Source organism: Panthera leo, chromosome C2 (assembly GCF_018350215.1).
Source record: "Panthera leo isolate Ple1 chromosome C2, P.leo_Ple1_pat1.1, whole genome shotgun sequence".
In the NCBI taxonomy this organism is placed as follows: Eukaryota; Metazoa; Chordata; class Mammalia; order Carnivora; family Felidae; genus Panthera; species Panthera leo.
This window is the reverse complement of record NC_056687.1, coordinates 13665764-13690702: the sequence shown is the minus strand read 5'-3', so window position 1 is coordinate 13690702 and position 24939 is coordinate 13665764. Positions and strand designations below refer to the sequence as shown.

The window sequence follows — 24939 nt, the reverse complement described above, 5'->3', positions numbered from 1 at the left end:
ACACACAACACAACGATGCAATCTGCCGTTCCGGAGGTCAGATGCAAATTCTCCTTCCCAAGCAAATACATATGTTGGGCTGGAAAATCATGGAAGATCTTTACTTTCCTCAAATGCAGCAGGTACATTTATGACTGTAAAGAATTGATTTCTGAAATTACAGTATTTAAAAATAAAATGAAAGGAAGATCACCAAAGAGATCTGTGTTCAATATATGGGGTGTGTGTGTGTGTGTGTGTGTGTGAGAAAGAGAGAGAGAGAGACAGAGAAAGAGAGAGAGAGAGAGAGAGAGAGAGAGAGAGAAAATGCATTTCCGTATGAGAGAGCTCTCCGCTTAACATTTCCATAAGGTTAATATAAAAAAAAAAACTGTATTTGGATTAAAACCAGAACACTGCCTAAAGAGGACATCAGTTACGAACAAACACTACATGCAGAGATCTCTTAAGATAATACCTTTCCTATTTTCTTTGCACAATAATTTAGGCCCCATCAAGAGAGGCTTAAGGAATACATTTCAGAACAGACTCAAATGAAGATCTGTACCCACCGCAGAGGACATGTCAGAAATCCACACCCAGCAGTGAACTAGAAAAACACTTCAGCGGCTCCTGTCAAGTCCTGCTCAGGATTAATAGTAAAGAGAAATATTTCTTAAAAACACACCGGCTTCGACTCACCAGGGCATGGAAGGATGATACAGAGAAGATTCCAAGGCGGCCCATTGCCACTTTCGTTGGTCGGCTTGCAAAAGCAAGTAGCCTTTTGGGGTTTGGCAGTTCCCCACCTTGGAGGCTAGCTAAGTAACAGCGGTAACGAAATAGGTCCATTTGGAACTGCTCGAGATTCTGCTCCCAAACGAAGATCTACGGTGGCGAAAATTTGGAAAAAGGAAAGGCGAGGAAAAGGGAAAACAAGTGTTAACAGCTTCATCCCACACAAATGTTACAAAACCACACGTTGTCAAGGTATTGATTTTAATCCTAAGGGGTAAACCACAGGTACCCCGAATTTCTTAGGGAACAGCATCTCAAGTATCACTGTTTTCGTAGCTTACACGTTTTTTTCACAAAGACCCACAGTCATAAATTCGGTCTGGTAAACAGAAAGTATATGTTAGCTGCTCTGTGTCCTCTGGTTACAATGTCATGTTTCTGGGCTTTCTAGGCCATCAGCTCCAAGCTCTGGGCCACAAACCCAAGGGAAGTAAAATCTGCAGGGTTTTTACCACTGGAGAATTATAGGACTTACCAGGAGATGACCTTTCATAGGAAGACAAAGAGAAAAAGAAAAGGGAGGTGAATTAAAGATCAGAGCCCAACAGCTTTTGGGAACAGGGGAGTGGCACATGGTCCACGGTGGGAGGCAGAAAACACTAGAAGGTGAAGACCCAGGCTCTGGAATAAATTTCCAACCACAGAGTGCGTCCAAGATATTTCCTCGCTTTTCAGAGTGGCAAAACGATACCTACTTCCTAAGACTGAAGTGATATTTAGATGAGATAATGCAAGAATAAGCTTGGCACAGGATCTGGTATATAGCCAAGGCTCAGTGATGTTAGCGATGACGTGGACAGTGGTTAATGGCCGATGTCTACTTTTTACTGTGACTTATGCATGTTCGCAGCACTGTTCACAGCGGCCAAAAAGTGGAAACAGCCAACATGGCCCATCAACGGACAAACGGATAAGCAAACTGTGGTGAGTGTGGGCAATGAATCATAGCCGTAAAAGGGAATGAAGAACTGACTGATGTACACTACGATGTGGGTCCATCCCAAAGCGTGACGTGAAGTGAAGGAATTCAGACGCAAAAGGTCACATATTGTGACCACTTGTACAAGAACATCCGAAATTGGGGAATCCGTAGAGGCAGCATGCCAGGAGCACAGGGGAGCAATTTAACAGGTATGGAGTTTCCTTCTGGGGTGAATGACAACGTCTGGGAACTAGACACAGGTTGTGGCTGCTCAATACTGTGGACGTATGACATGCAAGTAGACTGTACACCTTAACATGGTTAATCGCATGCTACGTGAATTTTGCCTCAATGAAAACAAAGACAGCGCCAGGTAACAGAGGGAGAGAAACCACGGGAAACCAGCTGCTGGCCCACGCCATCCACTGTTCCATTCCTGAAACTCACTGATTCCCACGATGATTTCCTAACCATTAAGACAAAGTTTCAAAGCACGACTAGATGGCTCATCGCGGACTTTGAAACAATTGAGTAGAAGGCACAACCTTCCTGTTACCTCGTGACGGCTTTCTTTTCTTAGCATGAAATATACTTACTTATGATCCTATTCTGCAGCTACCCACACGCTTTTTCAAACACACTCCACCTTGCTGAAATTGCCTAAATTTGCATCTCCCCACAGCGGAGCTCACCCGTGAACCGGACAAGGTGGGGAAGGAAAACCAGCAGACGTGGCGATGACAGAGATGCCCCAGAATAGCACAGCAGTGGTGGTGGGAGCGGGGGCAGGCTCCTCTATTAGATTTCTGTCTCCCGTTCGATGTAATATTGTTCCCTTCAGCTCGTAACAATCGGCTGCGAACGACGGGTGAGGAACGCTGACAGTCACAATAAAGAATTCAGCAGCCCGGATGACAGGCTGACAAGATAAGCGATGATGCTCCGTGATGCCAAGACGTGGAGGCACTTAAAAGACCCATAACGATCCCGCCCAAGTCGAAACACGGAAGGACGATTACCTGATCTAATATAGTCTTCTTCTTCTTCGAATCGGTGACTGAAGACAGCTGCATTTCGCCCATTTTCTTCATCTTCTCATCCATATCAATCTTCTGTTCCAGTTTTTTGATCTCGGACTTCAGGAGCCGGAGCGTGTCCTCTTTGTGGTGATGTCTCGCCACGGCAGCCGCGCAGGCAGAGTGGATGGCGGTGATCCAGTTTTCCAGCTCCGTCTGGCTGGTGGTCTGTAAGGGGGAGTGGGGGGGAGGGGGCAAGAAGAAACAGCCGCCTCTTAGGTTATCGGCAGTGGACCAGGGGCGTTTTGAGAGAAGCAATGGCACGGAGTCAAGGTGACGGGTCTGGACACCTCATGAGTAAGGCTAACCTTCCTGACCTCCTCCTGCAGACAGTACATAAGCCGGTCTTGGGCCAGACGCTGCACCTACCCCCAGCCCCCAACAGCTGTCTGGAAGGAGGCCTCCTCCGTGTCTGCTCACTCTGTGTACTCCCTGAACTCACTTGTGTGATGGAATGAACGTGTGCGTCTCCCCCAAATGCAAAGGTTGAAATTCTCACCCCCAGAGTGGTGTTAGAGGACGAGGCCTCGGGGAGAGGATTAGGTCAGGAGGGCGGGGTCTTCATGCAGGGGATTAGTGCTCTTATAAAAAGGCCAGAGAGGGGTGCCTGGGTGGCTCAGTCGGTTAAGCATCCGACTTCAGCTCAGGTCATGATCTCACGGTCCGTGAGTTCGAGTCCCGAGTCGGGCTCTGTGCTGACAGCTCAGAGACTGGAGCCTGCTTGGGATTCTGTGTCTCCCCCTCTCTCTCTGCCCCTTCACCACTCATGCTGTGTCTCTCTCTGTTTCAAAAATAAATAAACATTAAAAAAAAAAAATTAAAAAAAAAAAAAAAAGGCCAGAGAGCTAACTAGTCCCCTTCTGCCGAGTAAGGACCCAGCGAGAAGACAGCGTTTACGAATCAGGGAGCCGGCCTGCCCCTCCCATGCTGCCACCCTGAACTTGGACTTCCAGCCTCCAGAATGTGAGAAATAAACGTCTGTCATTTATAAACCACCTGTTTATTTATTTATCCGTTTGTTATAGCAGTCCAAATTAAGACACCTGTATATGTGATAATCCTACACAGAGAGCTTAGTTTCTAGTTAACAGGGTTGCTACGAAGAAAAGGTCAGTTTCCAGAGAGGGATGTGTGGTTCCAAAGTGGTAACGAGGCCAAGGGATGTTACTGGCCAAGGAAGGCACAACAGCCCTGCCCCCAGTGAACTGCTGTGACCCAAATCCCAAGGCCCTATGCCAGAGTCAAGCAGCAATGACACAACTAGGGTTGTGGAAGAAGTTCAAGGCAGCCAGACCAGTATTATGTTTGGAGACACACGGGAGTACCCAGGAAGAGGGGCCACCTGGCAGTGAAGAATGGCCAGGTCACTTTAAAGAAAATGGTAACCCCCAAAAACACACAAGCAACCTCCAAGTGACTCGAGGTGCTCTGAAAGGCAAAAGTCAAAACACAGCTTGGGGGAGACAGTTCATCTGCAGAAACACACGATCGCTAAGACTTTAGGAACCCAGTCAACTGAGTATTTATAAGTAAGGACACGCTAGAATGTTCCGGGTATCCCCTTAAGCCCAGAGAGGTTTAACAAACACTCAGAAATTAGATCACTGAAGAAAAGGTCTATTCAGCCACTTCAATACTAAAGTAACAGCCAACATCATTTTCACACACAAAACACTCATTTTTTTTCCTCTCTCTCTGATGCGTCTTCTTAGTTTCCAAACTCATCTGAGCGAAAGTCTGCAAACAAAATTCCACCAGCAGGTCCCCATCCGCCTATTACTCTGTACCGACAACCAAAGACCACCCCAGGTGTCTACATTATTTCTGAATTCCATCAGTTTTGTATTCCACAAAGAAAATGACAACAAATGTTACAAATGGCATCAGCAATAGAGCCCCGACACACTGGACAAATGTAAACAATGTGGCCGTTGTTACATTTATAACAAAACATGTGCCTCTGTCTAAAGAAGATTTCCATAAGCTAGACATCCTCATGAAAAAACAGCAGAGGGAAGCAAATGGAATCATTTTGTGAAAACTGAGTGGGAGAAGAGGAGATAGCAACACTGGAAATCAGAGGTAAATACTTCTTGGCAGGGGTGGGGAGGGTGCCCGTGTCTGTATAGGAGACTCATTTTTAAGGCTTAAATAACTTTGCTTCAAATTTTTAATGTGTATCTCCTCTTAGAAAGTCACTATCTTACATTTTATCTTGGTAGATCACTCTAAAGTAACTCAAGAGGGGCGCCTGGGTGGCTCAGTCGGTTGAGCGTCCGACTTTGGCTCAGGTCATGATCTCGCAGTCTGTGAGTTCGAGCCCCACGTCGGGCTCTGGGCTGACCGCTCAGAGCCTGGAGCCTGTTTCGGATTCTGTGTCTCCCTCTGTCTCTGACCCTCCCCCACTCATGCTCTGTCTCAGAAATAAACATTAAAAAAATTTTTTTTAAATAAATAAATAAAAAATAAAGTAACTCAAGAAAAATTCAGAGTTCCGGGTCCTCCCACATAAGATAAATGCCCCACGCTTGCTCCCGCCTAGTACAAGGTACAGCGTTTGACCTTGGAGTCTCTCTGTGCCACAGCATCAGTACGTTTCTTTACTAAAAAGTGGAGTTATTTTTTCTCTTTCTTTTTTTTTAAATGTATTTATTAGGGAAGGTATCAGCTCAAATGGAAAAAGAATCTCGTAAGGATTCTTTCCTAAAAGGAAAGCTTCCAGGAAGAAAATACCAAGTGATGGCAAAGATACGGAGCAACCAGAATTACGACGCATGCTGGCTGCTGGCTGGAGAAGTAACTGGTCTACGTGCTTCGGAAAGCTCTTTGAAGCTACCTAAAAAAAGGTGAATATATGCATGCCTTGCGACCCCAAAAATGCACTCCTGGGTACATGCTCAACAAAAATGCATTCATATGCTCACCAGAACATAGGTGCCAAAATGTTTATAGCGGCATAATTTGCAGTGGGCCAAACTGGAAACTATCCAAACACCCGTCAACAGCAGAATGGAGAAATGAGTGTGGTATAATCGCACAATGAAATACCATACAGCAATGAGAATGAAAGACTACAACCTGAATAAATTTCACACACTGAGGACAAGAAGCCCGACGTGCAAGAATATAGACTAGGATTCTATTTATATAAAGTACAAAAATGGGCAAAAGCAATGTGAGAAGTCAGAAGAGTAGCTCTTTGGTAGGTGTCAGGGGGAGGGTGGAGAGCAAATGGAAGAACCCACAAGCCAGGGGGGGCGGGGGGCTCTGCGGTGCCGGCCAAGTTCAGCTTCTCGGTCCGGGTGCTGGTTATGTGCATGTATGACGTGGGTGTACGAGCTAATCAAACACCATCAAAAGGTGTACTTTTCTATGTAGATATTCTACTTTAAGAGAAAGTTTTTTTAAAAAAAACACTAAGATATATTACCCTAAATTTACATCTAATTTCTCTGTAGCTATCCCCCAAAATAATATATTTCAGATTCCATTTTTCTTTAAAAGGTGTCCCCTATAATTTTGCAATGGAAGTCCCAAACAGCGTGACCCTTTCACGGGGCTACGTCTCTGTCGTCCACGGTGTCAGGCAGTATCTGATAAAAATAGCTGCTTCCTTGAGCTGAAACATGCTTTCTCCTTGGTACATGCAGCTCAGTGGAAACAAGGAGCTTTTATAGACTTTAGGAAAGATGGTGTTTTCACCTATTACAAAGGGACACTGTTGGGAGCGTTTCAGATGCAATCCGTGCAGAGGCGGCATGTGCTACTGAGGAGGAGAGACCGTGTCTCCTGTAAAAATACCAGGTATGTGGATGCTTAGAGCGAGGTCAGCATCCACCCACCCCTGCCACCGCCAGCTGCCCCTCGCCCACCTCTGCCTCCATTAGAACCCTCCACTCCCAAACTCCTCCCGCCCCAAGGCACAAAGAAAAGGAAATCCCTACAAGTCTGACATAAGATGTGAAGAATTGATGGAAAGAGCTGAAATTCCCTGATACAGGCTCTGCTTTTTAAGTTACAAACTTAAATTTTATTTTTTTTTAATTTTTTTTTAACGTTTATTTATTTTTGAGACAGAGAGAGACAGAGCATGAACGGGGGAGAGTCAGAGAGAGAGGGAGACACAGAATCTGAAACAGGCTCCAGGCTCTGAGCGGGCAGCCCAGAGCCCGACGAGGGGCTCGAACTCACGGACCGCGAGATCATGACCTGAGCTGAAGTCGGACGCCCAACCGACTGAGCCACCCAGGCGCCCCACAAACTTAAATTTTAAAACAAAAATATGCCTCTAGAAGGGGCCCAGGGCAATTTTATGAATGGAGAAACCAAAGCTCAGAAGAATGAGGGATAACACAGTAATTTATTATAAACCTCGATCTCTACCAATTTTGTGCTCAAAAAAACATTTTATTAAATATGCTACACTGCCCCTGAACCCCTAGTTCTCAGCAATTACCCCAAAGCCTGGGCCCCCACAGTGTCATTAGTGCTATACCTGTAATATTTGGAGCCCCTCCTAAGGATGTAGGGGGATAGAACTCTCCTGCTCCCTTTAAAGTTCGGTGTGGCCATGTCACTTGGTTTTGTTTTTTTTTTGTTTTTTGTTTTTTTGGCCAATGCATTTGAGGAGAAGCGGCGTGTGTCATTACAAAACAAAAGCCTGATGTGCCCCCATTCTTGTCCCTTGGCTTACAGTCATGGAAGCAGGTGTCGAGATGAAGCGTCTGTCAGCCTGGGTCCCTGAAAGTCCAGGACAAATATAGCTTCATAGCCAATGCCCATCAGACAATGAAGAGGTGTGGTAAGCCATGGGGGTATGAGGGTTGCTCCTTTCTAGAGCATAACCTAACCACCGTGACTGATGATGCACTAGCTATGCTCAAAAACCCTTGTAAAGAAATGTTTTTAGAAGAGTCTATAGAACACACTTTTAACCTCCGAGAAGAGCCATAATCTGATAGGTTTTATAGAACAACAGCCTTTTCCTCTCTTTACTTAATGGAAGCAGGGTCCCAGGCCCCTTCTTCCCTCCACCTTTGAGGGTCTCTGCCAAACTCAGCCAAGGGCAGCACATACTCCAATCTGATGCCTTAGAGTTTATGTTTACACCCCAGTTAAGGAGTGGAAAGAAATCACCTGGCTGGCTCAGTCGGTAGACTGTGTGACTCTTAATCTCAGGGTTGTAAGTTTGAGCCCCACGACAGGTGCAAAGGTTACTTAAAAATAAAATCTTAAAGGGGGTGCCTGGGTGTCGCAGGCGGTTAAGCACTCAATTTCAGCTCAGGTCATGATCTCACAGTTCGTGGGTTCAAGCCCGCATTGGGCTCTGTGCTGACAGCTCAGAGCCTGGAGCCTGCTTCGGATTCTGTGTGTGTGTGTGTGTGTGTGTGTGTGTGTGTGTGTGTGTCTTTCTCTGCCCCTCCCCTGCTTTCTCAAAAATAAAATAAACATTAAAAAAAATGTTTTTAATAAAAAATAAAATAAAATCTTAAAAAAAAAAGAAGTGGAAAGAAAGGAAACTGATACTAGTCAATGAAGCTAAACATCCTTTGAAAGATGTTTATTTACTTTGGGTAGACCAGCTATCCCGAAATTTATTTATTTAAAATAAAGAAAGATGGTGATTGCCAGGGGCCAGGGGAAGGTGGGACTAATGAGCATTAGCGTTCGGAGTTTCGGGTTTGCGAGACGAGGAGAGTCCTGGAGACGGACAGTGGTGACGGGTGTACAAAGATGCGAACGTACTTAACACCACTGATCTGTACGTTTAAAAACAGGTAAGACGGTATGTCATGTATACTTTACCACAACTAAAATTTTAAGGAACAGACAAAAGCACCAAACCCCATAACCTAGAGAAGGATACACAGAAGTCTGATCACCGCTTCCTGAAAAATTTACCCGTCATTCGTTCTAACCATTCGGCATGCCTCGAGCCTCCAAGCTTCTCTGAAACCTGTCGGTGGCTGAAGGCAGTGCCATTAGAGAGAACTTTTGCTCCTGCTGCCCTGTATAAACAACGCAGCAGTCTCGGCCTTTCTCTATCATTAAGCCACATCTATTTCTAAGAAGCGCAATTCATTAAATGAGCTTTCTGAAAGGGCTTGTCCGTTCCCAGGGGCATACACAAAGAGGGTGGGCTAAGTCCACCTGACTGCTGTCAACAGCGAGTTAAGTAGACAAAACTCTGGACAGTTCGTGGCAGTTTATAGGCTTAACAATCCAGAGCTGCTCACAGCAGATCACCAACTTGATAGAATGTTTCCCAGTGTGGACTCCCCAGGATTTAAATTCTGACATGCTAGAGAAAGCTTTTCAGAGCCACTACCTTTGCATTACCTTGCTGAAGCAGGCAAGTTTAATTAGGGACATCGGGTCTACTAAAGGGCTGTCAGAATCCAGTGGTTAAAAGGGCAGGAAGGAGAGACACCCCCCTCCCTATGGTGGAATCCTCTTGACTTCTTCCACGGTCATCAGCTTCAATTAAACAAACAGCAGCAGACAGGTAGCAAGACGGAATTTTATGATTCTTCCTCTGTCTTCTAGAGATGATATGAAAACTGTATAAAGTTCAGTGAAGGGAATACACAAAGTTCTTGCCAACAGAGGGATATAATCAGAAGAAAGAAATGCATTTTGCCTAAGAGCCTCTTTGAGTGCAGAGTTAAGATGCACTTTATGTATTCATTATGTATTTAAATAGATCTAGCTTCAATTATCCAACCGAATGGAGGGTACTCAGTGATTTCAGATAATCAATGGTTTACGTGAATGGCAGGAAAAGGGAAATTCATTTTAAACGAGAGAAATACTAGGGAATATATGCCAGATCTAGGAAACTAAAATTTCAGATAATTTGAGTTTATAGGAGCACAGGAATAATTGGAAAGTAGATTGAACTTCTTTTTTCCATCTAAAAAGAACAACAACAAAAGGGAATAAAGTTATGTGTTTTTAAAAGGTTAGTTGGGAATGAAGTTCCTGTATGAATTCTTGAAAGTCTTTTCTTTCATTATTTCTCTCTTTAACATATTCTAGAATTCTACTTATACAAGGCTTAAGTAAGCTATCACTTTTTAAAATTTCCTTATGTAATCTCTACACCCAAGTGGGGCTTGAACTCACAACCCTAAGAGCAAGAGTCGCATGCTCTACTGACTAGGCCAGCCAGGTGCCCCAGTAAGCTATCATTTTTAACACGTGTAAAGAGAACAATATGGGGCTTGCCTCATCCACTGGAAAAAGTCATAAACTGGGCACTCTTCCCTCCCTACCTCCCTATTCCCTCACCTCTCTACCCCCTCACCCACCCAAGGTAAATTCTTTGGGGAAGAGAGGCTCCAAACTCTAGGAAGACAGGCACAAAAGGAGGAGGAACCTTTTGCTCCAAACAGGGGAATAAATGGAAGCCTGACAACTTAAATGGCAAGGGCAGGATGCATCTCTGGCAAAGCTGAGTAGCCCCACAGAAAAGGCCAACAAATACTGTCAAATGGACACCCTCAACAAAAAGGTTTTACCATCTGTTCATGCTATAAAAGCCCCCAGTAGATGGCACAAACAATATCCAAGCACTTTTTTGATATTTCACATTTAAATATGATCAGATAATGAAGAATCACCATTTGATGAAAGCCTCCAGCATGAAAGGCAGAGACTAGAGCACACAGAAGAAAATACATCATGAAAAAAAGAGAAACAAAGCCTGCAGCCACATTTCCTGAATATTCAGTAACATCTCCAAAGATGGAGACACAAAAGAATCTAAAGCTATAAACAATAAACAAATGCACAGGTTACACTGAAAAAGGGATGATAAGGTAGAAAGGAGGGAGGAAGACAAAGGGAGAAAAGGAGAGAAGGACAGAGGGAGAGGAGAAAAAGGAAAGAAGGAGGAAGGGTAGGAGGGAAGGAAGGAGAGGGAGAGAGAACAAGAAAGGGAGGGAGGGAGGAAGAGACTGGGAGAAAGGGGAAGGAAGGAAAAGTAGGAGGGAGAAGGGAAGGAGAGAGAAAAGGAAAGGAAGAGAGAGAGGGAAAGCTTTTAGTAATAAAAAAAAGATAACTAAAATTAAAATCTCTTTGAGAAATCATAACCCTCGTGATAGAAAATTATTCTAAAGCTTCAAAAGAGAAAATAAAGCACACACAAATTATTCAGAAATGATAATAAGTGAACAAAGCACATTTTCCAACCAAAATTTCAAATTACTCAAAGATTATTCAAGTAAAAGATAGAATAAAGACATTTTCAAATATGAACCATTTTGTAGGAAATTATTACAGGTTTGTTCGTTAATGAAAATAAAGGAGAAAAAAGGATAACTTGCAATCCAAGATTCTAACTAGGATGGTGAAGGAAAATCCAAGGTAACTATTATGCCTGTGGCCTAGAGGGCAAACAGATTGGAGCAGGACAATAAAGGACCTGGGATAGGTGGTCTCCAGGGAACAAAACAGTACTAAGCAACTAGGTAATAAAGTACAGATGTAGAAAATACTGCTAAGTAAGTGTAAAAGTAAATAAATGGAGCAGAAAAAAAGAGGCAGGCATTAACTACAGGAAAAAAAAAAACAAACAAGAAGTTGTTCAAGAAAGGAAATCAAATGATAGTATACTAATTGGCCCAGTAGCTAATATTATTTATATGGTCATAGCATGGAACACCCTAACAGTATAACAGAGACTATTGATTTAATCCTAAATGTTCATATAACTATATAGGAACATGAAGAAAGGAGAATTCATATATAATATAGCTAAATATTCATCTGTCATCACAGAAAGTAGTTAATGTCCAAAGTTAATTTAAAAATACTATAAACATGTTAATGAGAAATGAGGGTAAATGCAAGGGGAAAAAGAATAACTAAACAAAAAAAAACCTAGCTAAAATAATTGAACATAGTTACTTTGGAGGACTAAGGTTGGGGGAAGAGGTTAAAGAAGGATAAGAATTTCACTCTTAATTTTTCTTTTTTTTTTTAATTTTTTTTAACGTTTTATTTATTTTTGAGACAGGGAGAGACAGAGCATGAACAGGGGGGGGGTCAGAGAGAGGGAGACACAGAATCCGAAACAGGCTCCAGGCTCTGAGCTGTCAGCACAGAGCCCAACGCGGGGCTCGAACTCACGGACCGCAAGATCATGACCTGAGCCAAAGTCGGCCGCTTAACCGACTGAGCCACCCAGGCACCCCTTAATTTTTCTTTTAAGGTTAATTAAATTCTTTAAAACTATGTGCTCATATTGACTTTATACGAATTTCAAATAATGAGAAAAGGAAGATGAATAGTGTCAGTAATATATTATTTGGATAATACATAATAGTATACAAATCATATACTAAAATCTAGCTCAGCCACAATTATATTCACTGTCCTTTTAACATACGTGAGGAAATATCTGAACACACTAATAGTAGGGCATGTGCTGTAAACATTTACTGCCCTGTGTATTCATTTTGTACTTCAACATCTATACTCTTCATCAACACTCTCCTAAGAGCTAGGCAAATGGAGCCCCATATTTTGAAAATAGCCCTTCTGGTGCCTGAAAAGGACAGGGTCCAGGAGGAACCCTCCACACCCAGTACACTTGCTTCCCTTTGGGGAGTTCAATAAGGTATGTATGCTAAGGAGCTCTTGGACATGAGTCGATGCCTAGTGGTTGTTCCCAATAGCCTATGTGGTATTTCTTTCACTAGACTGCATGAGATGAGCCACCAGAATGGTTTGAAAAGTTGATATGGGGTGAGTCAAATTCTCCATATAGATAAAAAATTTTGCCTGGGGCTCCACACATCTTAGGAGTTCACCCTTCTTCACAACTAATCCATGTCAAAACCAAAGGTAAATATTTCTAAACTTTTTAGAAAACTGGCTAGGGGCAGGGAGAATGATCTACAGTGATGAGAAAACAGGACTTAGCTATAGACTAAGGGAGCATTTAAACCAACAGAAAGAACAAAGACCAAACATCCAGTTTATCTTATCTGCAGAAAGCATGAAGTTAGAGGGAAGACCAAATTAGGATCCAGGATGATTTCAACAAGTTCATTAGAAGGACAGAAACCACAAACATAAAATCTCAAAGAAGTCAATTTAACTTCTGCACTTAGAGTTCTGGAAACATCTATTAAAATAGGACGGTAGAGACCTTGTAAGAGTTGATTCTATGGGTTTGATACACCACAAGCTCAGTATGAGCCAACAGTTAGGTGTGGTTCCTAATAAATTAAGGAACTGACACTAGCATTGTGGAAGAAAATGGGAAGAGCAGGAACCATACTGCAGGGAGGCTGCACAGGACTGACCTCAAGGGAGACAGGGTGTTGGGTTCCAGAACTATTTACAAGGAGGAGTATCTACCAAGTCCACTTCACGCCTCTTTGTAAAAGATGACTTCCAGAATTTTCCTCAATCTGGCTGGCCTTGTTCAGGACATGTGTGCCAGTGACTTTTGTCAAGTCCACATAGAACCAGATGTGGCACTTCAGGATAACCATCCAGAGCCTAAGAGCCCTAATAAAACTCAAAGCCTTAGCTTCTTCCCAGGGAAGCCACACTCAACTTCTGTAAAGATCCTTATTTAAATACTTTTTTTTAACGTTTTTATTTATTTTTGAGACAGAGAGAGCATGAACGGGGGAGGGGCAGAGAGAGAGGGAGACACAGAATCGGAAGCAGGCTCCAGGCTCTGAGCCATCAGCCCAGAGCCTGACGCGGGGCTCGAACTCACGAACCGTGAGATCGTGACCTGAGCTGAAGTCGGACGCTTAACCGACTGAGCAACCCAGGCGCCCCAAGATCCTTATTTAACAGAAATAAAAGGAACTAGTCACTTTTTCTTTATTGTTAAAATGCAACTATAACATTTAATGAGCATTTGCTGGGGGCATCTGGGTGGCTCAGTCCGTTAGGCATCCAACTCCTGATTTCAGCTCAGGTCATGATCTCGTGGTTTAGGAGTTCGAGCCCAGCACTGCCAGTGCAGAGCCACCTGCTTGGGATTCTCTCCCTCTCTCTCTGCCCCTCCTCCTCTTGTTCTCTCTCTCTCTCTCTCTCTCTCAAAACAATAATGAGCATTTAAAAAATATTATTTAAAAAATTATTTTAAAAATAATGAGCATCTGCTATCTATAAGACATCTGACTTGGATTATTACACCCAATCCCCAACTCACCATAATGGAGTAAATACTATTCTTTTGTTCACTAGTCTCTTTTTCATACGCATACTATACCCTCACACAAGTGACTTTCTAAATGATACAAAAACTTTCTATAGAAAGGCAGTCCCCCCACGGAGATATTCTCCACACTTCTTTAGATATATCATTGCATATGATTTTCCATCCAGTCAGGAGTCATTCTTACCCGGCCTGCTAATTATGTTCCTAAGACATGTGATGTAGAAATAAAAACCGAATATTAGGATATGTTACCATAAAAGTCATGGAGCTTTTTGGAATTGTATGTAACACCCAGCGGTAATGGACAAAGGAAGGCCCCAAGAGGAAACTGTACTTCGTACGTGGTAGATGCTGGTTCTGCCTTCCAGTTGGAGGGAAGTCTCTAAAGCAGTTTCAATGCAGGAACTATAGCCTCCCTTTGCAGACAGCATAGCACCTCTTCTACGCAAGTGGCTCTAATATTCATGCCCATTCCCGCCCCCATCCTGCCCATAAAACCCCTTTTTTGCTTTTGCTGGTAGCATGAATCTCCTTACCATGGGCAAATCTGAATAACAGCATCAAATCAGCAGCACACTGGCTCTGTAAACCACGCACAGTGAATTGAGCCCCGGGGCTGGAATAACCTACAAATTATTTCCATAATCGTGGTTGATCTCCCTTGTGTTAACCTCACCCCTTACACACACAGGTTTCTTTCAAACCTAGCCCCTCTAGAGTCATGTGGATTACAACAAGTAGAAGGTAGAAAATGCCCTCATAGGTCCTGAACAGCAGTAATTTCTTCTGAAAAGGTTCATTTTGTGCTCTATCCCACGTAAGTAGCCTAAAAATTTCACCACCACAAGAGGACACAGAGGTTTTCATGAATAGGTCCTATGTTGCCACAAAAGAATTTTATTCAACGTGACCTATTGGATACTTAGATTGTACTAGCAATTTTATGGCCAAGACGGTCCTTTCAAGAGGAATTCACATCAGCAGAGTGTAAGTAAAATGAGTATCCTGAAACCGATTAGATTATCATCTAAACTGCGTAGTGAGGCAAGAATGGCTGAAATATTGAAATATTCCCCAGTGAATGGCTTAATTCTAAGAATGAGAAACAGACCCTTTTGACTGTGGTCAGTGATTCCTGCCCATGTTCTTCTTAGGGTAAACAGTAATAGAAATAAGATAAATAGTATGCTTAGACAGTAAAAGATTTTAGAGAAAGAGGGGCTTGGTTTGAAGCCAGCCAACACTCAGTGACTGTGTCACTTGGTGTCTAATTATTAGCCTTTATAAAAGCCTCAGCTTCACCAAATGGGAGACACAGTCCACATTAATTGGCTAAAATATGGATATACCATCCAACTCACTGATTGCTGTACGAATTAAATGTGACTTATGATTTTGCTTTCATGTGGAACTGAAAAACATAAAACAAACGAACAAACAAAAGCAGAAACAGACCCATAAATACCGAGAACAAACTGGTGGTTGCCTGGGGGGTGGAGGAAGGGGAATGGGCAAAACAGGTGAAGGAGATGAAGAGGTATAAACTTCCATTTATAAAATAAATAAGCCATGGAGATGGAAAGTACAGGATAGGAAATATGGCCAATCATACTGCAATGATGCTGTAGGGTGACAGATGGGAACTATGCTGATGGTGACAATCACTGCCTAATGTATGGAACTGCTGAATAACCATGGTGGCACCTAAAACTATGATATATCAACTATACTTACATTTAAAAAAAAAAATTTTTAAGAATTATATGTGACTCACATTATAAAACACTTTCCAAGATGGTGGCATACAAGAAGGGCTCAGTAAAAGATGGCCGCTGATATCACATAATATTGTTATTGTCGTCATTGTTAGCTCTAGTTAGCTATTCCCTCATATACAAGAAATCCAAATAATAAAAAGTGATGCCAGATGCAGAAAAACAGTGGTCAATAAGCGATACAGAAGAATAGTTTCATGACTCAGAGCATGTAGATTTTTTAAATAGGATACACAAAAGCACTATCCATTAAGGAAGACCTGAGAAATGATATACATTAAAATTAAAAAGTCACAGGGCATCTGGGTGGCTCAGTCGGTTAAGCCTCCGCCTTCGGCTCAGGTCATGATCTCAAGGCCCGTGGGTTCAAGCCCTGCGTCGGGCTCTGTGCTGACAGCTCAGAGCCTGGAGCCTGCTTTGGATTCTGTGTCTCCCTCTCTCTCTGCCCCTAACCCACTCGCATTCTATCTCTGTCTCTCTCAAAAATAATTAAATATTAAAAAAAAAAAATTAAAAAAAAAAAAACGAATGCGTACATTGACCCCATGACAAACCGATACCAATCCTAGGTATATGCCAGCAGAAATGTGGACAAACATATCCTGAACACAGACACAAGCTTACTCTAGCAATACTGCTCATGGTCCCTCCAAATTGGGATCAACCCAAATGTACCCAGGGACAGGATGCTACACAACCCAGGTAGCCTGGATCTGTTGCAATTTATACCCGTTATCCTGGCATAATTGTTTATTGAGCTGCCATATCTCTCAAAACTGGCTAGTCTCTGAAGTGTCCTGATGAGTTCATCAGTAGAAATGGTAGAGTAAAGGACCTCAAAAAACTGCTCCTCTGTGAAACCAGTAACATCAGCAAAAATCTTCAAAATTGGCTTTTTCAGAGCTCCAGCAATTAATTAGGTCTTGCAACAATCAGGTGCTTCTATTGGAAAAAAGCGATAGCTGAGTCTCAGAACAGAAAGGTTTGAGGACATTTTCGCTTGCCTTATTCCCGTCTTCATCTCCCCATCTCCACAAGCACGTGAAAAACAGCGGCCTAGCAATCACTGGAGGGGGCAGTGAGCTCCCACAAAACAATGTCCTCAAAGAATTGTCATCATTTGACATATGACAGTTCGCAGGAAACCCCCATTCACAGGGCTTGTTGCTATTTGACCTCAGAACTCACTTGTGCAGATAGTCATTACTCCAAGGGGAGTTTCTGAAAACTAATCAGGAACAACTGTTTAATATCACAGCTGCCTGAGACAGTGATGACAGTTGGGGCAAGAAAAGAAGCTAACCAAGAAACTTTTTTTTTAATATTTATTTATTTTTGAGACAGAAAGACAGAGAGAGAGAGAGAGAGAGAGAGAGAGAAAGAGCAGGAGAGGGGCAGAGAGAAAGGGAGACACAGAATCTGAAGCAGGCTCCAGCCTCTGAGCTGTCAGCACAGAGCTGGACATGGGGCTCGAACCCCCAAACGCTGATATCATGACCTGAGCAGAAGTCAGACACTTATCTGACTGAGCCACTCAGGCACCCCGGGAAGTTTTTTAATAGCTGGGGAATAAGATATTCGTAAGCTATCCATAGTCCAGGGAATCTAGAAAGTCATGTACATGTATAAGACTGTGCATACATTCACAAAACCCTAAGAAGGCCCTACCCTCACCCCTCTGGCTGACCTTGAGACTCTGTGCAAGCAGAGGTGAAGGCTAAGGCAAGTTATTAATCAGCTGTCTGAGTGTTGAAGACATAGAAGTCCTTGGGAAAGAATGGATGTCTAATCGCTTCCAGGCATTTAAGGAAATCTTTGTAATCATTTGCTGACTACTAAACTAACTGAGCAGAGACTTCAGTAGCCACACATCACAAAGAATAAATGTTTTATAGATTTCAGGAAAGGCACTTAACAAACAAGCAAGAGTCACAACAATCAACTACAACAAACACTGGGGGGAGAGGGGGGACCTGGTTTCAAGAGTCACCACATTATATTATTTAACATGGAGTTTTCAACCAAGTAGCTGTGAAACATGCAAAGAAACAACCAAACATGGAACACACACAAGGAAAGAAACAGTTAATAGAAACTATCCCTAAGGAAGTTCAGATAGTAGACTGCTAAACAAAGACATTAAATCAACTATTTTGAATATGTCCAAAGGACTAAAGCAAATCATGTCTAAGGAAGTAAAGCATAAGAATGATAATCTCACCAAACAGAGAATATCCATAGAAAATTAAAAAAAAATTTTTTTCAGAGATTCAAATACAAATTCTAGAGTTGAAATGTAGAAAAATTGAAGTGAAAATTTCACCAGAGGAACTCAACAGCAGATTTGAACTGGCAAAAAAGAATCAGTGAACTTGAAGTAGGTCAACTGAAATTATCCAGTCCAAGAAACAGAACAAAAAAAGAATGAAGGAAGATGAGCAGTCTCAGAGACTTGCACTATCAAGCTTGCTAACATAAACATAATGGGAGTCCTAAAAGAGAAGAGAAATGGAAAGAAACCTATTTAAAGAAATTATGGTTGAAAATTTTCCAATTGTGGTTTAGACACATGCATCTAAACATCAAAGAAGCTCAAAGAATTCCAGGGAGAATAAACTGAAAGACATCAATACCTAGAGACATATCATAAGCTGTTTAAATACAAAGACAAAATTCCCAAAGTACCAACAGAGAAGCAACTCATCTAATAGATTTTTATTTTATTTTGAGTGGGCTCCATGCCCAAAGTGGCACTTGAACTCATGACCCTGAGTTTAAAAGCTGCATATTGTACCAATTGAGCCAACCAGGCGCCCCAAGAAGCAACTCATCTATACAGGGGATCCTCCTAAGATTAAAAGCTGATTTCTCATCAGAATCCATGGAGGCCAGATGGCAGTACAAGAATACTTTCAAAACACTGAAATAAGACTGTCAGTCGAGAATTCTACATCCAGCAAAACTATCCTTCAAAAATGAAGGAGAAATGCAGACATTCCCAGATAAACAAAAGTGTCCTGGCTTGGATGATAAGATCCAGATTTACTCTATCCAACTAGTAGCCTGCATGTGTGTCTGTGGGTGAGGAATGGCTTATAGGGTGCTAGAAATTTCTGTTTCTTGACCTAGGTGGTGGTTATGTATTCATTCTGTGACATTTCACTGACCAATACGTTTATGTTTTGTACACTCTTATTTTTTTTTCAATGTTTATTTGTTTTTGAGAGAAAGTGAGAGAAAGAGTGAGAGAGAGCAGGGGAGGGGCAGAGAGGGAGACAGAGGATCCAAAGTGGGCTCTGCACTGACAGCAGTGAGGCTGATGCAGGGCTCAAACTCACAAACCAAGAGATCCTGACCTGAGCCAAAGTCAGACACTTAAGCAACTGGGCCACCCAGGCACGCCAGATCATAATTATTTTAATGATGGAGGAGGAATAAGCGGAGGTCCTTTTTTTGTAATTTTTTAAAATGTTTACTTATTTTTGAGAGAGAGAGAAACAGAGTATAAGTGGGATAGGGGCAGAGAAAGAGGGAGACACAGAAGCTGAAGCAGCTCCAGGCTATGAGCTGTCAGCACAGAGTCGGATGTGGGGCTTGAACTCATGAACCATGAGATCCTGACCTGAGCCAAAGTCGGACACTTAACCAACTTGGCCACCCAGGTACCCTTTATGTGTGCTTTACCTCATTGATTGATTGATTGATTGATTGATTTTAAATTTTTTTTAATGTTTATTTATTTTTGAGACAGAGAGAGACAGAGCATGAACGGGGGAGGGTCAGAGAGAGAGGGAGACACAGAATCCGAAGCAGGCTCCAGGCTGTGAGCTGTCAGCACAGAGCCCGACACGGGCTCGAACTCACGGACCTTGAGATCATGACCTGAGCTGAAGTCGGACACTTAACCGACTGAGACACCCAGGCGCCCCTTTACCTCATTGATTTAAAGAAAAAAAAAAAAAACAACAAAAAAACAGATGCTGTCCACACACAAATGACCACTTTATATTTCTCACTTTAACTGCCCAAATGCAAATAACTTAGGGGCCAAACCCAGAAACTCGGTGAAATAACCTATTATTCTTTCCCACGCCTTTAATCCAGCTCTCTTTTCTGCATGGAATATTCTCACTGTCCATTGCCCCAATTCATCCTTTAATATTCATGACCAGGCCTTCCTATACTACAAAGATCTATCCCTGTGTCTATCTCCCATGTCATATATGAACACTTTTGAGAGCACGAACTGTGTCAAAATCTTCTTGTTCTCAATAGCACCATGAGAAGCATGTAGGAAGCACAGACTACCAGTTGCAGGAATTTCTGCATTATGGAAATAAACGAGGGCAGCCTTCCTAACTACCACAGCAAGAAGTTCTGGAAGAATGCATCACAACCCACCAAACTCAAACAATTCCCTATAAAAGCAAATGTTAACCCTGCAGTGATTAGCAGGTTCGTTTTTTTTTTTTTTTTAAACACAATTAACACTCCAACTTCAAGAACACTGGGTACAAATTTCTGATAAGATGAGGAAATATTCGGGTACAGCTAGTCATTTCTGGGAAGTCACTGTTTTATTTTATGAGTAATGTTAGAAGAGAACATTATGATGAAAAATTTTGACAGCTCAAATCATTTCTAAATTAAGGAATTCATCATCTTTTTCTGAAGCTCTTCACAAATGGTATTGAGACTACATTGACGAATCCTTCAACCCACGGCAAAGAGCGCAAGCCTCTCAAATTCAACTCACATCCTTCCGTAGTCTTCCCATGGAACCTTCTGGGTGACTTCTCTCATTTCTGAGTTCAATACAGATGTTTATTTTGTCATGGATCATTTTTTTGTTTCTATAATGAGCAGAAGATAAAAACCCACTAGAAAAGGAAAACAGGGTGGGGTACCACAGGCCGGAGAGGAAGATGTCTGGTTTGGAGGTTTGAAATGCCCATAGGGGAAGCGCCCAACAAACCTGAAAGAGGAAAGCATCACCCAGGGAATTGCTGAGGCAGAAGACGAAGTCCTTCTTGGGGTGTTCAGGTACGGCCTGCACGATGCTGTTCTCCACCCACACGGCATGCTTAGGGATGCTGTTGTGGTCTATTCCAGACCTACCATCGCTCTCATAGAAGAAGAGTGTGCACCCTGAGAAAACAAAACAGGGGTCTGCGTGAGTATTTAACGCTTGTGCAACAAAAAAGTCGGTAGAGGAATCTATTGTCTGTGTCCCGTCACAAGGAAGAGGCTGGAAATTAAAGTGCGTGGAAACTGAGGGAGAAAAGAATGGGGTTTTGCTTGTGCTGAAGTCTTGGATGGACTGAGAGAAAGGCAAAGATTTTTCAATCACTGTTTCTCAGGCCACATGAGACTCCCTCATGTACGCCCTCAAGTTCTTAAAGACCCTGAATCTCTTAAGAGTGTTTCATCACAGGTATGCTCATAGGCATATGGGAGTCCTACAGCAACTTTGGCCAATGGTGGCTAGGAACCCAGCGCAACTGGTCAGAACTAAAACCACGGCTGTGTGAGGACCATCAATCAGTACTGGCCCACTGGAGTCCCTTCCCAGTGGCTCACATGATATACAACCAGGCAACACAACTCTGGGGGATTCTTGGCTAGGCCCTTGGAGGAAACAACTCACAAAACTAGCTTTGGGTGCTTTAAGGATAAGGAAAGAAATGATAGTTTTTTTATTCAAATATGTCCTACAGAATGTTCTCTAGAAATAAACCATGTCCTGTTCCTACTGAAAGAAAAAATGGCAGGCGCACATACGAAGGCCTGGGGCGGGGGGGGGGGGGTGGGGGGTGGGGGGGGGGGGGGGGGGGGAGGTGCTCAAGACCTGGTCCGCACTTAATGGCCCTGTGAAACTAATGAGACAGAAACAATAAAAACCTCCCATAGATTTATGCCAAGGTGGCTTCAGTGAATGGCCTCCATGGTCTCCTTAACGTGAGGCTCACTTTCATAGTAATTACTACCTGAACATTTACTGTCAACTAATCAAAACCACATTCAGGGAAAGCGTGGGCCCCACTTTATGTGACTGACAAAGCCCCTGAAAGTACAATCTATTCAGCCGTAAGAGGGATTTCTTCCATAACGTAAATTTGCGCATATGTGATTAGTAACGCAGAATGATGGGTATCGATGGAAAAGTCACATTAGTTCAGAGGCAATTTTTCTTAGCCCATAATATTTCACATTCACATGGTAACAGCTGCTGAAATGCAAAGTCCCCAAACACAGCCGAATACAGCACAGTGGCAGATGCCATGTCCAAGCACTGCACGAATTCTCCCTTGGCAGAGTTTCCCAAAAGCTTTCCTCACAAGTCCTACCGTATGGTGGTCCTAGGCTTTACGGTTTCTTCTTTCCTGTTCTTGTCTCGATAATCCAGGTATTTTGATTCCTCTTTCTACCCGCTCGCGTTATATTCACTTTTTTATCTTAATTGTTTTAAGTTTATTTATTTATTTGGAGAGAGAGAAAGAGAGAGAGAGAGAGCAAGCATGCACAGGAGAGAGGCAGAGAGAGAGGGAGAAAGAATCCCAAGCAGGCTCTGAGCTTTTAGCACAGAGCCCGATTTGGGGCTCAGTCTCACAAACTGTGAGACCATGACCAGAGCCAGTATCAAGAGTTGGACGCTTAACCAACTGAGCCACTCAGGTATCCCATATATTCTCTTTTTTCTTAAAGGTGAAGTCCGATGTTTTCTGTAGTATTTACTGCTAAAAAGTAAGATGCGAACTATGTGAATATTTTTAGCAGCGGATTTAGTTATCCGTCCATCCATCTATCTCTCCGTCTATCCAGCATTGGGTTAAAAAGTTGCAAGCACATAATTGAATTACTTACCTATTGAGTAGTCTGCCCCAACCTTGTTTTTCCCATAATCCCTGTTATTGTGAAGATCTCAGGTCTTTTCAGAAACCCATGTAACACATGGCAGAATCATCTGAACCTATTTCTACTTCTTAAGCTAACACAGACTCAGAGATAAATATAAGAAAGAAAATGGAAAGGGGACGCCATTTTTCTCCAAATCAGAGGTTCTTGAAGTGTGGCAATCTTGCCCTTGAGGGGACATGTGGCGACGTCTGGAGACATTTTTGGCTCTGTCACTGGGTGTAGGGGGTGGGGGAGGAGGTGCCACTGGCATCCAGCAGGTAGAGGACAGGGATCCTGCTAAACATCCTACGGCGCCCGGGATAACACCCCACAACAAAGAATTTTCCAGAAAATGTCAAGAGTGCCCCCGTTACGAAACCCCGCTCTGATCTTTAGGACGAACACTACAGTCATGATTAGCAGATTGTGAGCAGAGAAGGAGAAACACAGCTGTACCGGAGGGTGAGGACAGAGAAGGAGGCCTGTGGATAATGGAGAGGGGACATCCGCGAACCTTGGCACGTGCAAACATTGAACACTTTATACAGTCTCCTCAAATGGCTGTTTTTAGAATCTCCCGAAGTTGGTTTACAATCACCCACGACAGCAGGTGGTTAAAATCGGCTTTTCCTCTAATTATGTCCTTGCTCCAGTGAGGAGACGCACACGAAGCAACACATCCAGGACCCACACGCTCCCTGAGAGTCCACCGGCCCTCAACTTCACTCGAGCGTCATCTGTATGCTCGGCAGTTGTCGACAGAGACACCCCAGAGGTTCGTGCTAAATGAGATCTTTTTTTAAAAAAATTAATTATTCTGTCTAAAGTGAAAGAATCTTTGGAGAAATCTACCCCCACGGCTCCCAGGTGCTCTGCTTTTGATTTCATGATATCCAAGGGTTGCTAAGAAGGAAAGAAAAAAAAAAAAAAACCCAGCAGCACGTTGTGCCTTTGAGTGGCAAGAACGAGCCGTGAGCATGTCAATATATAATGGGAACCCGTCAGGATTAAGAAACGAAGGACTCAGTGGCTCTGGGTTCTGGGCCTGGATCCTGACAGACTGTGTCACTCAGATCTGGGTCACCAAGAAAGTGAAGGCTCCCTCCTCTAATGGGCTCCTGAGCTGGGCTCCAAAATGCCTGCACGCTGGCTTCCGGGATCATTTATTCTCTAAGGGAACGGCAGAAACAAAACAGTTTCCTCTTCTGTGTCCCAAGTTAAAAATCACCTAATTATTGTTATTCTCTGACACGGACACTGGTGTTCTCGAACTTAGTGCCAGAATGATGTGGGAAACTTGTTTCACACGTACATCCGGGGCCTGTCATGGGCTGAATTCTATCACCCCAAATTCCTATGTTAAAGTCCTAATCCAGTACCTCAGAAAGTGGCCATATCTGGAAGTAGGATTGTAAAAAGAGGTCATTACAATCAAAAGAGGTCATACGAGTGAGCCCTAATCCAATCTAACTGCTGTTCTTATAAGAAGGGGGAATTGGGGGGCGCCTGGGTGGCTCATTCGGTTGAGCGTCCGACTTCGGCTCAGGTCACGATCTCACGGTTCGTGAGTTCGAACCCTGCGTCGGGCTCTGGGCTGATGGCTCAGAGCCTGGAGCCTGCTTCCGATTCTGTGTCTCCCTCTCTCTCTGCCCCTCCCCCATTCATGCTCTGTCTCTCTCTGTCTCAAAAATAAATAAACATTAAAAAAAAAAATTAAAAAAAAAAAAAAGAAGAAGGGGGAATTGGGCCACAGACAGGCAGAAGGGGAAAGCCATGAGAAGACACTGGAAGAAGACAGCCTTCTAGAAGCCAAGGAGGGAGATGGCAGCAAGCACCAATCCCACTCACACCTTGATTTCCTCCGGCCTCCAGAACTGTGAGAACATAAATTTCTTTCGTTAAACCAGTCAGTCTGTGGTACTTTGAGACAGCAGCCCTAATACAGGGCGGGGGGGGGGGGGGGGGGGGGGGTGGTGGTGGTGTGGGTGTGCCTCCATTTTTCTGCAGGAATGCGGCCCTGGTGGTGACCACAGGGACTAAGATCATGCTCTGGGAATAGCTGAGCAACAGGACAGAAGGAGCCTGGGACCCAGATGACTCAGAGGAAGGAGTCACCACAACGACTTCAGACGGTCTACCCCTGGTAGATGGGAGGAAAATCAGTACCATCTTGTTTAACACGTTGTCACTGTGGGTCTCTGTGACATGCAGCAAAGCGTACAGTCTAGTTAACAAGCTCCCATCTCGTGTCACCAGGCGGTGAAGCAACAGTTGGCACCGATAGTAATGGGGCCAGCCTAC

At 43.3% G+C, this 24939-nt stretch overlaps 1 protein-coding gene across 8 annotated transcripts in view; it reads right to left on the bottom strand.

The window, feature by feature from the left end:
* Positions 1–24939, bottom strand: part of TIAM1 (TIAM Rac1 associated GEF 1) — a 381899-nt gene that overhangs the window by 92009 nt on the left and 264951 nt on the right. For all 8 annotated transcript variants that reach the window (XM_042955204.1, XM_042955210.1, XM_042955205.1 and 5 more), the window contains 3 exons: positions 20717–20889; positions 2719–2943; positions 682–867 (listed from right to left, as the gene is read on the bottom strand). In XM_042955204.1, coding sequence (XP_042811138.1) covers positions 682–867; positions 2719–2943; positions 20717–20889 — 584 coding nt within the window. The remainder of the gene's footprint in view (positions 1–681; positions 868–2718; positions 2944–20716; positions 20890–24939) is intronic.